The 12709-nt window shown below is 34.4% G+C and overlaps 2 protein-coding genes across 3 annotated transcripts; one reads left to right on the top strand and one right to left on the bottom strand.

The window, feature by feature from the left end:
* Positions 1–5425: 5425 nt before the first annotated feature.
* On the top strand, positions 5426–7767 carry LOC132121603 (alpha/beta-tubulin-N-acetyltransferase 9-like). Of its 2 annotated transcripts, none has more exons than XM_059531180.1 (7): positions 5426–5478; positions 5697–5783; positions 5858–5967; positions 6089–6229; positions 6307–6366; positions 6458–6552; positions 7072–7767. In XM_059531180.1, coding segments are annotated over exons 1-7 (654 nt in total). In that variant the 5' UTR covers positions 5426–5476; the 3' UTR covers positions 7231–7767. The 2 variants fall into 2 exon arrangements, with proteins under 2 accessions (XP_059387163.1, XP_059387165.1); XM_059531182.1 differs by having other exon boundaries at positions 5433–5616.
* Positions 7768–8108: 341 nt separating this feature from the next.
* On the bottom strand, positions 8109–11392 carry LOC132121602 (leucine-rich repeat-containing protein 59-like). Its single transcript, XM_059531179.1, has 8 exons — positions 10850–11392; positions 10526–10650; positions 10248–10307; positions 10003–10161; positions 9794–9898; positions 9620–9692; positions 9228–9416; positions 8109–8515 (listed from the first exon to the last, which is right to left on the bottom strand). The coding sequence occupies exons 2-8, from the start codon at positions 10622–10624 to the stop codon at positions 8265–8267; spliced, it is 936 nt and encodes a 311-aa protein (XP_059387162.1). The 5' UTR covers positions 10625–10650; positions 10850–11392; the 3' UTR covers positions 8109–8264.
* Positions 11393–12709: the final 1317 nt, after the last annotated feature.

The raw sequence follows: 12709 nt of genomic DNA, 5'->3' as shown, positions 1-12709 counted from the left end.
TACCTCCGTTTGGTCAGGATTTTTCGTTTTTCTTTTTTTTTTCTTTTTTCTTTTTTTTTGGCTGGTGTCGACAAACAATGAAAAACCGTTGTCTGGCTGCCTTTCAGTGTCCTTTTCATCTTTCCGTCAGCTTTCTCCAACCATTCATCCCATCGACTGTGCAAAATAGTGAACAAACTTGGTACTGAAAGCGGGTTGGGTAATACCAGAGACTTTGGTAATACCAAATCGGTGCGGTGGGCGGGGGGTACATTACAGATTATTTAAAATATGATACTATCTTTCTTGCTTGCAAATGAAATTAATAAAGAAAATGAACAAAAGTATTCATTCTGAATATTTCATATCTATTTTAATCTGAATGATGTGATGATATTGGGTGGGTTATATTAGCTGGATCTGATTTTTGGGGGGGTCATGACCCCCGTAACCCCCGTGCAAATTACGCGCATGCACAAATGGTTTTCTTAAGCTTACACTACCATTCAAAAACAATCAGAGTTTTAATCTTTTTTATTTATTTATTTGTATTTTTTTAAAGAAATGAACTTTAATTAATTAATTATTTTGATTTAATTTACCGGAACTGACAAATAATAATAATAATAATAAAATTGTTCTTGAGCACCAAATCAGCATATTAAAACGATTTCTGAAGGATCATGTGACACTTAAGCCTGGATTAAAGGGCACTGATAATTCAGCTTTGCATCACAGGAATATATTATATTTAAAAAATATAAAAAAAAAACAGAAAGCAGTTATTTGAAAATATCTAACAATATTTCTTTCTGTACTGTATTTTTGATTTAAAAATTACAGCCATGGTAAGCATTAAATAAAAAATAATAAAATAAAAATACAAAATCTTACAGACTCATTTAAATGGTAGTGTGTATAGAGTGGAACATCACAGTGGAACATCACAGTGGATCATTTGGACATGCAAAATGTAACAAAAAAATATAACTTGTTTGAAAAAATATTCAACTTTGCGAGAAATGCTCAGAAATGTTCCATAAATGTTCTTGCATGGACAGTGGTTAACACGTTTAATGTGTGATGCATATGTGTCCAGCATATGTGGTCATTGAGATCGCTGTGTGATTTGGAAACACTCTGTGGGATCAGTGAGTGGCCAAGTTGTGTCCACGATGTGTGTACGTGTGGGTCTTGTAACAGGCTGTGAGAGTGTCACTGTCCCCTCAGTAATTCAGGCCTTCCAGCTGAGATCAGCTCTAATAAACCATCTGCCACGTCATCCTGCTGCATTCCCACTACGCCATCATAATTCCTCAGAAACTCAGAAAAACTCCCCTAAATGCAGTACACTCGGCCCTGCTACACAGGTTTCCCAATAGAGTTGACATAAATGACAATACTGAAAATACCAGAGCATGAACTAGTTGAGAAGGAACAGCAGAGTTTAAAGAATGACTCATGATTTTTTAATTAAAGTGACCATGCAATCTGACATTATGTTCAGTAAAAATGAACCTTCATATCTCAAGGACAAATGCAGAATGAAAGTGAATACTGTCTGTGAATGAATGAAAAACTTAACACTGTTTGAACACTGTGAACTGAATTAAAAAAGAAGCCAGGAGCATGATATCACATTCTACTGCTAATATTCGGGATCAGATGTACTGTATTTTTATATTAGGTTCAAAGCCTGTGACTGCATTCAATGGCACAAACCTTTTTGTACTGTACTTCTTAAAGTTTATTAAATTAATTTAGTCATCTAAACCTGAACCTCTCTCCCACCTGATGATAGCTCCAATGGCAGGTTCAGTAGACATGTTTAATGTATTAAGATTGTTAGAATACGTTGTAAAATGTTCTTAATTTATCTGCAAATGTTTTATTTATTTCTGCCGTCCACAGAAATGTAATTAAGTTTATAATTGCACATAGTATTTTAACGTGTTTAACACTGTTAATAAAATTTGACATAAGTTTGAGGCTTAAAGGCTTTTTTAATTACACACAAAAAAAAACATTTAACCTTTGATGTTCTGGAATTATTGCACATCTTGTTTGTTATTTTAATTATGATGCCAAGTATTGAATGTGGAGCATATTTAAATAAATGCAAATATATTTAGTGGAACATTCGAAGACTAGAAACTTTATTACATGACAAATTTTGTACTCTAATGCACTGAGCTTTATTTTATGTGGAGAAAAATTCCCAACTCGTGCCATCGAAATTATGGAAATTATTGCGAAAAGCATCAGATATGCAATAACAAAATACGTACAATTGTAATGATGTTCAGTTGTTCTCTGAGAAGATTCGCAATCATTTTATGCTATTAAACTTGTATTTTTGTCAACAGCGGCCAAATTAATTAAATATTTCATAAAGTTTCTTTTGGCTTTTAAACGAATGTTGTGGTATAACATAACATTTTCCAGCTTAAATTAAACATACAAGGAAACATATCATGAGAAAATTCAATAAATAGTAGGAGCCTTATATTTCACTTTTAAATCGATTTCTTGCTTTAGTTTTGCTATAGTGCATGAAGCTCCAGCACACATTTCTGGATTGTGGCTCATATTTCCCACACAGAATGGAATAGGCTGGTTTGTGAGTGATAGATGTCACAAAAGCACTAAGCCATCACTAGTCCTTAGAATGGTTTTGCTTTTACCTTTGTACAGGATTTAGATATAAAGTTTAAAATAGCCAACGGAATAGTGGAGCAAGTCTGAAAAACAACCAAGCTATAGCAGAATGTGTTGAATTTATGCATCAGAATTGTAGAAAATAAATCCTGAAATTACAACAGCAGCTTTTCATAAATATAATAACTTCCAAAAGTTTGAGGACCACATTTAACACCAATTTACATTACATTTATTCCTTTATATGGCTTCAGGGCAAAAAAATGAGTAGTGGATTTTTTTTTTTTTTTTGCATGATGCAAAATGAGAAAAAGAAGAAATGAGAAAATTATAATTCGCATCACAGTATGTAAACATTTGCATTCATCTCCTGATGGAATAAACTAAGGGGTGATTTCAGGGCATGCTTTCAAGTACGACAGTGTCCCAGCAAAGAGGCTAATAGAGGTTAGATGTGATAAATCTTAATTATCTTATTATTCAGTGTTTTTCTTGTATTCATATATGAGAAAGAAACGTGTTTCGAAGTACTCCAGGGCTAGTTGTCATACTTTTTAATCATATTGCTCAGGGTAAATTAAATTTCTAGACAGGTATGTAACTTTAAGTCTTGACTTCATAAAAAGTTACTGAACATGTTTAAATTGAATAAAATCATCTTTTTGCCTGCTGTTAGACACAATAATGCACCTTTATCACAGATGCTCATGTATTATTGCTTATAAAGCCATCACAATGAATGACACAACATCAACATCAGATTTCTGAAATTAAAAGAGAGGACAGTCATCAATCATGACTCTCCATTCAAATATTCAGTTGATTTCTCCTGTGTATTTCCTGCAGCATAACAGAGAATGTCGGGAAGTGTCATTAAGTTGAAAAAAATTAATTATAAAAATAATCACCTCATGCTGTTTTCTTTTTTTTTTCGAGCAAAAAATTAATCCTTCCCTTAGCTCCTGCTAAGCTCAGTTGTCTACCTGTCGACTGTCTCTGTGTTTATTTGTATCTACACAGACACATCAACAAGATAGAGAGCAATGATAGAGAGACGGATCGTCTTGTCTCACAGGCGGCTCCCGTAGGACCCCACATACATACTTATGGCCTCTTTACTGTCACTTAATTCATTACCGCAGAGGAAACCAGACAGAGGGGACTCTATTAGTCTAATTTTAGAGAAGAGGAAAGATAGATGCTTTCCCTTTCATTAGCACTGACTGATGGCTCGTCACCTACACGCTGTGGATGACTGGCATGAGGGCAATGACAGAAACATGGTGGCGAACACGCCACTTGTCCATAAAGAGTGTCACTTTAGACAGGGGTGAAGGGAAATACATAAGATGAGCTGGTCACTTTAAGAACATACCTGCCCTGCTCATTCAGATACATGACAAACTGCCCTTTTAAAAATGTAATTTACCTCCAGCACTGCTCGCCCGGGTGCCTTATCTAAGTACCACAAAAAGATGGTCCATTGAAAAAGTGATATATAATCAGAATAAATAATGCTGTGCAGAAGGAGTAGAATAATAGAAATAAAAAATAAAAATTAAACAAATGTAAGCAAAATATGTCAAGTCCGATTACCTGAATTCTGAGTTGCAGGAGAATGACACCTACTTTTGGGACCCATCTGAGACACACACACATATACACATTACATACACACACAAATATATATATATATATATATATATATAAATTGAAAATAAAAAAATAAAAGTAGCCTATATATATACACCTTTTTCATTTTTATTACCTGTATTAATTATTATTATTTATTTTATATAAATATTATTTAATACAATTATTAAAATATTACTACAATTTTAGTAAATGTTTTTATAATCATATTACTTATAAATTATAAAAAATGTATTATTTCTAATATAATATATGCTTTATTTTAAAGTTAAAAATAACAGAAATTGACATACAAAACTTAAATCAGAACAGCCTGGTTTTTTTTCACCACATAAACTAATAAAATATAAATGAAAAAAGTCTGAAAACATATATTAATGGCTTAAAGGTTACACTTACCTAACATGAAGAACTGCATAAAATGTAATATATAAGTCATTTGAAGCCATGTAATGGATTTGTACATTAAAATCTGCTCAATCAGATACACATAAGAACCAGTGATGTTGACATCAATAATATAGCAAGAACTTTTCAGGTTGCATGCACCAGAAATGCTGTTTACACTGTAGAAGATTTGCTTCTTGTCTGTTACATCAAGAATGATTAAATATGCCAGATCTGAAAACAGTCATGTAACATCAGGCTCTTTTTTTTTGTTTTTGTTTTTTCTCTTCTCATTCACTTATCAAATAGTTGCAAAATAATTACACCTTTTATGTTTCATGAAAGAAAGACAAATGAGAGCAACAAGAGGGAGATATAATAGCATAATGGCATTTTTGTGTGTAGAGCTGCACAATTTGGTAAATAAATATATAAATATTGCACTTGAACATATATAACGAGAGCCTACAAGATAAGGTATAAACAGCTGCAACTTCATTTTTTGGAATAAATCTTTTATTTGAACTGCATTAATAAATATTAAATGCACATATCAATATTGTTCACTGAAGTGTTATATGAAAATATGAAATACATAGATATACATGTATCATGTTTATATACAGTGTTGCTTGATTAGTTTGTCTGAATTTCTGTTAAAAAATCTTTTAAATTATCATCATGAAAGAAGTAGCATTTAAACGAAAAGCTGTAGTCTCGCGCCCTCTCGCGTTCCAGAACACAAACGCGCAAAAGTTGCTGCGCGTGCGGATGACGTAGTTCACATGCGCCGCTGTTTATGTGAGTTGAATTCATTGAAACTCGTAATATTATTGTGATACGATTTGTTTAGTGTACCGCGGCACGTTGAATGTTTACGTAAATTAAACAGATGGACATAAATTGAGCGACCAATCTGTGTTCAAGTTTGATTCTGAGGTATGATGGTGACATAAATGCTACACTGCTAGACAGAACATACAGATGATTTATGTGCTTTAAAAGACTTTATTTTACAGGCTGCTTATAATGAGGATAAATGAAGATACATTACTGGAGGGGGAGAAGGTCGTATTAGTACCTTACAATGCAGATCATGTTCCCAGGTATAAATAAGTGGATCGAGTATATCATTTTGTGGTCTCAGTTCGTTTTAACCAAATCTAACACCCGTTTTCAGGTATCATCAATGGATGTGCTCTCCTGAACTGCAGAAGCTGACTGCATCAGAGCCCCTGACACTGGAGCAGGAATATGACATGCAAAGAAGCTGGAGAGAAGATGATGACAGTGAGTTTCCACCTTCCACACGAACATTTGTCCATGTTAGTGTCCTGTTGACTTTCAGTCACATGGTTGAAATCATCTTTGATCTGTTTCTGTGTTCAGTTTTATGATTTTTCTCCCTCAGAGTGCACCTTCATCATTTTGGACAAACAAAAATGGGCAGATCCGAGTATACCGGAGCAAGAGTGCATGGTGGGAGATGTAAACATTTTCCTCACAGACCCCAGTGATGCTTCCCTGGCTGAACTGGAGATCATGATTGCAGGTTATAGAGGTTGCAGTGAGTTTTAGTTCATTCACATTGGCTTGAGTTATGTCAGTAACATCCGATAATTTTTTCAGTACCCTGCTACAGAGGAAAGGGACTTGGGAAAGAAGTGACACGCATGATGATGTGCTACGGTAGGACAAAGCTGATGATTAAAGATCATCTGTTATTAGTAGTGACTACTCCCTGTATGTAGTGTTTGTGTTCTGGAATTTGCCTCAACAGGTGTCCATAAACTTGGAGTTCAAAAGTTTGAAGTTAAGATAGGTTTGGATAACAAAATCAGCATCGCCATGTTCAAGAATTTCCACTTCAGAGAGGTGAGAATGAGTACAATGACTTTCAGAAATCATTTAGTCCCATAATGACACACACTATCAAAAGTTTAGAATTATTATGATTTTAATAATATTATGTTAATATGATTACATTTTAGAGTGTTTTATATTTAAAAGAAAATGTAATTTATTCCTGTTACATGATCCTTCAGAAATCATCATAAGATGATTTGATGCTCAAGAAACATTTATTATCATAAGTGTTATCATCAATGTAAACTGTGATATAAAAATTATTTCTTACGTTTTATGTGACACTAAAGACTGAAGTAACTTACATTTTTAAATTACATTTATAAATCTATTCAGATAGCAAACTGTGTTTACTCGATGATCATAAGAGAATTTTCAAACACATCCAAAAAATTTTAAGTATTCCCAAACTTTTGACAGCTAGTGAACAGGTATAGTTATTTCAACTGTTTAGTTAACATTTTTGTGATTCATTAAAATAACATTTATTTTTATCATTTATATACCTTTTTTTTGCTGTCTCTGCAGCTGTCCATCAGTGAAGTCTTTCGGGAGGTCACTCTCGGGGTCACCATGAACGAGGCTTTACAGAAGCATGTTTTTGGAAATATGGATTTCATGCTGCAGAGGGAGTATGGGAAGGCGCGGGACATCCGACAGGCACCATTCACACAATTATCTCTGTGATAATAGTTTGTAGGAGACTATATGTAAAGAGAACAGCCTTGCAGTGCATCTCAATATGAAATATTAATCACTCACTGTCACAGAAAGCTGAGGTAGTAGTATTTTTTTGTCACAGTCTCATGTGACAAAATATTTCTGAATTCTAATTCAGAATTAAATGTGATGACTCAACCACACATTCAGTACTGTGTTGTTAGAAATATTATTATTGTATTGTGATTTTAACCTCTTAAGGCATGGAAACTGCTATAAACAATCTCCAATTTAGACCTTTTAATCTGCTTATTATTTGCATACTGCATGTTTTAAAGAAATAATTTATGTGAGTAAAACAGATATTAATTATATTTGTTGCTTATATCATTGTAAATCTTTGTGAAAACACTCGAGATACTAAACAGTTAAGTCTTTTATGTATTTGTGTTGTAGTACATTTATGGTCTTTCTCATCCTCGGAACAATACCAACAAAAATATATAGTCTTAAACACATTTGTTGTGCATTGATGCTAACAATAAAAAAATAATTGTTTTATGATCTCAAACAATTGTATGTTTCGTTATAAAGGAATTCCAAAATGATTCTAATGTCCTGGCAAGCTAACAATATATAAGCTTTCCAAGTTTTAGGTATAAACATACCGGAGCAAATACAGAGAGCAGTTATTGGAGAAACCTATAATCAGCTTCTTTTAAGGCTCAATTTTGCTTTTACCAACTGTAGCACGGAGACAGCAAACATGAGCTAATCTTAATCGGTCAAATCTTTTATTATAAGATGTTGTGAAACATTATTACATAAGACTCCAAAGGTCACAAATGTTATTATTCATCAACTGTTTCTTGAAGTCCGTTTTCCTTTCCCGATTTGGAATTCACAAACTGGTCCATGGTTATCACATGGATTTTTTTTTTAAAGATGCAGTAAGGGAAGAAACAATTCCATAGGAATTTCTGCAGACAGGTCTGTGACTTGGTCCCAGTGCGTCTCCTGAGAGGCTCAGATCCGTATCATTATCAGACAGCGTTTTATGTTCAGAGATCAGATATTTTCTGAATGACCTGCTGCACGACCTCCAGACCCTGAGCCCACCTCACTGTCTCCTCAAAGTGCACGTTGAGTGGAACACAGAACGCCTCCTTCCTCAGTTCAGTCAACTGACAAACTGCTATTACACTTGCTACTCCCACAATTAGCAGGAGAAGGAGTTTTAGGAGCAGAAAGAAGAACAGGGAGCAGATGGACTGCTTGGCTTTGGGCACACACTCGGATGCTGTATTTTTACCTAAAGTGAAGTGTAGAACTTAAACTCAAAACATCAAAACTGAAACACGCTGTACATATTACATGTACAGCACATATAACATATGGTATAAAACATATCAAACTGACATATACAACAGTTCAAAAGTTTGGGGTCAGTATGATTTAAAAAAAAGTAAAAAAAAAAATGTTTGTTCAGAAAGGATGCATTAAATTGATCAAAAGTGCCAGTAAAGACGTTATCATTATACCAAAAAAATCTATTTCAAATAGGTGCTCTTCTTTTTTTTTTTTTACTTCTATTCATCAAATAATTCTGAAAAGATCACTGTTTCCACAAAAATATTAAGAAACAAAACTATTTCAATACTGATAATAAGAAATGTTCTTGACCACTAAATAATATTTACATTTTTTCTCCAGGATCCCGTTACATTAATATTGGAGTAATGGCTTCTGAAAATTCAGCTTTGCCGTCATATAAATAAATTAAGTTTTAAAGTGCATTAAATTAGAAAACCCTTATTTTAAATTGTAATAATATTTCACAATATTACTGAAGTTTTGAACATCCTTAGTAAGCATTAGTGACTTCTTTCAAAAACATTTTAAAAAATCTTAAAATCCAAACTTTTGAACGGTAGTGTAGATCAGAATACTTTATTACAGAATAGTAAGTAAAGAGTTTATGGTGTAATGAATTAGGTGTGAGTTCATGTAAGATAAAACCGTACCTTGATTTTGAGCAGCTTTCTTTTTCTTCTCTTTCTTCTTTTTCTGTTGTTCTTGTGCCGCAGAAGTAGCCATCTGAGCTTGATACTCCTTTCTCTTCCTCTCTTTCTCTTCTGTTTTTTTCTTTTTTTGTGCTTCCTTTTCCCTGGCCTCCTTTTCCCTCAGCTTGGCTTCTTTTTTCTTTTCTAGTTCTGTAACGGATTAAAACATTCTAAAATGAATACATAAAATTAATGTTTTACAATTGTAAAAAAACTGAATTCAAATCAAAGAGCCATTATGATGTAATGTGGAATAAATATTTCGATACTATATCTAGGTCACTCATATAAAATTAAGGCAAAAAGAGAGCCAAACTAAAAATTAAGGGGAAAAGATGTTTTGGGCTTCCTACCTCTCGCTTTCAACAATCGACATTCTCGTTCCTTTTCTGCTTCTTCCTGCAGTAGCTTCATGTGCTGGAGAACCTGGACATAGACAATTAAGAAAAAAAAACTTGGAGTATGCGGCTAATTTATAAAGTACAAAACTGCTCTTTGACACTTCTGCTTCAGACCACTCAACTCACCCTGGATGCGCACTGTTTGCACTGCTTCTCATCCAAGCAATCGCCTGCAGCCTTGGCCAATGCTGGCTCCAGTGGGTTATCCTTCAGATCCAGCCATTTCAGACTCTACAACAAACAAATGCCCTCAATTACCGACTGCTACTGATAACAGAGCAAACACCATGGCCTAATATTAGAGGATGTTTGCAGGCGTGAGATCCTAAACCCACCTTGAGTTGTGAAAAACCAACGGGAAGCTTTTTTAATTGGTTGTTGTATAAATCCAAGTGCTGGAGACTACTGAGTTGCCCAATTTCTTCTGGTAAGCAGACAAGCTGGTTCTTGCTCAGGTCAATTTTGATGAGCTGAGTCAAGCTGCAGAATTCAGGCTGGTGAAGTAAAAAAAAAAAAATTAAAGAAACTACAGCAAATCTGATTTGTTTCAGAATCGTGTTATATATATGTTATAACTTACATTTAGAGCCGTTAGATTATTACAGGAGAGATCCAAAACTGTTGCCTTTGGAAATGCTGCCTGCACAGAAATGTATTTATTTATTTTCAATTTTCAATGTTGTCTCACATTTTGGCTGAAGGATAGGCTAAATGAAAACGGGGGGGGGGGGGGGGGGGTAAACAAAACCAAGTAAACAAATTGTAAAGTGAACATAACCCTAACAAAAATATCCTGCAGGAATTCCCGAAGGAATGCTACAAGATTTTTTTTTATAAGGGATATACCGCCACACTTACCAAATCCTTGACTGGCACTTCTGTAAGATTACTGAGACTTAAATCAAGCTCGTTGCCATCGATTTTGTCTTTAATGTTTTCAACTTTGCCTTTAATCATGTTGATGTGCTGCTCCTCACTGGACACTGAATAGAAACACACATGATACACATGAAATACACATGATCAGAAACCAAAGCCATCAACGCATTAACATGAAAACAAGTTTTGACAGCAAACAGTTAGATGATTTGGACAAAGTAAGAATGTTTTCATTGATAAAGTTGACTTTAAAAAGCAGCGTTCTGATTATTATGTCGAATTGAAATGAATGAAAGTTCTTACCTTATTACATAAGGTAAAAAATAGTCCAGACCCACTGCAGAGGAGTAAATTAGTAACGTTAGTTGAATGCAGTGACTTCACTGATTTCGCACAGCAATGGATGATAATCCACGTCACTGCTCGCGCGTGCCAGCCAAAGCGACTACAAAGCAAGCCTGCACCCATTAGCCGAAAAAGCGTAGCGGCTATAGCTAACGCTTCCGGTCTGGCATTCCTACGTGGGAAAGGACACCAGAGGCCGTTTTTTTTAATGGATGTCAAGGGAGGAGAGGCTTCACAACGCTGAATAAACAGCTTTTTAGAGGAAACAGCATATCATTTAATGAATCGACATACTATCTGCTAATCTTCAACATGTTTTACACTAAAAAATACTTTTGGGTTGAACTATTTTTAAAGTTTACTACGAAAAAAATGCCGTTTTATAAGAGAAGTCACTGACTTTTTGCGACAGGTGAGATTCAGTTTACGGCACTTCTCATTCATTCCCATGGTATCCGTTAACGGCGAATGATGTCGCACAAAGTTATTAAGGGACATGTGATCCAAGTTAGCCGTTACACTTTCTCCAACAGTAATACAGAGCCTCTCATCTCCTTTATAAGACACTCTCTGGCCAGGAGGCGCAGCGTGTCTCGTGTCTGGATGAGCGCCATCTAGCATCTGGAGGCCTGAGTCATGATTTATTTCTTAATAGTGTTAAATTGTGCCAGTTTATGAGCCACTAGGAAATGTACAAATGCGCATGAATGTTAACTGTAACAGTCTGTGCTCATTTTCCTCAGGTAAAAATCAAATATTAAAAGTATATATTCAGGGGTCACTATCTTGGCATTGAGTGATATCATAATAACAAGCTTATGTAGCTAGCCACATCCACTGTGCAGTTTATATGAATGCACTCCATTATAGAAGTGTATGATGTTAAACATGGTTCCCTGACATATCTGCCACAGAGAATGCATTAGATTTGTGTCAAGGTTTTTTTTTTTGTTGTTTTTTTTCACAATATTCTTTAATGATGTTGTAAAGCATACTTTATTTCACAAAATATTAAGTAATACTGTAAGGCATGTAGGGCTACAGGAGAAGGCCCGGTTCTTGACAGCTATAAATTAATTTGCAACTTTATTGCTAAGTGTTGCTGATATATGTACACTACTACCGTGCAAAAGTCTTAGGCCTTTAGTATTTTCACCATAAAAGGCTTTAAGCCAGTTATTTTTTATCTTTTTTTCAGAGATCTGATCTCACCATTATCGAGTCTGTCTGGAATTGCATGAAGAATAAATAAACTAATTAATAAAAAAATATATACTATAAATTGTAAAATTTAATCCATAAGAACTGTGGCAACGTCTCTACTTGAAGAAGAAAAAAAGTCGAATAGTTTGCATTAATGGATCAGTTTGTTTCTTACATTCAATTCAACAGCATTAATATCATGTATACATGCATTTTAAACACTTGTGTTCTTGCTCAATCCACGTAATAAATGCACGTTATTGAATGAGCTGAATTTTCAAGAAAAATTAATTAAACTGCTCAGATAATTTCAGTGCTAGCTTATAATAAACAGTAATGTAGATATGTATTAAACTCCCCATAATTCCCATCCTTATAGCATCCGTGTACTTTATCCTGTCATATGTTTGGTCCTCATAACTCTGGAGCAGGACAGATATGTCCAAGAATTCCCATTCTCCTTCTGTTATGCTTTCTCAAGCTATCTGTTTTGCCTTTGACGAATTGGATTCAGGAACCAACTTTATCTCTTTATCTGTTTTACATAAAGGAAAGCAGCTTGGAACAGTGTGACACTAAATGAGTGCAGGGATTTTTGAATGCACTAAAACTGTA

Source organism: Carassius carassius, chromosome 39 (assembly GCF_963082965.1).
Source record: "Carassius carassius chromosome 39, fCarCar2.1, whole genome shotgun sequence".
NCBI lineage: Eukaryota > Metazoa > Chordata > Actinopteri > Cypriniformes > Cyprinidae > Carassius > Carassius carassius.
This window is presented reverse-complemented; position numbering and strand designations above follow the sequence as displayed.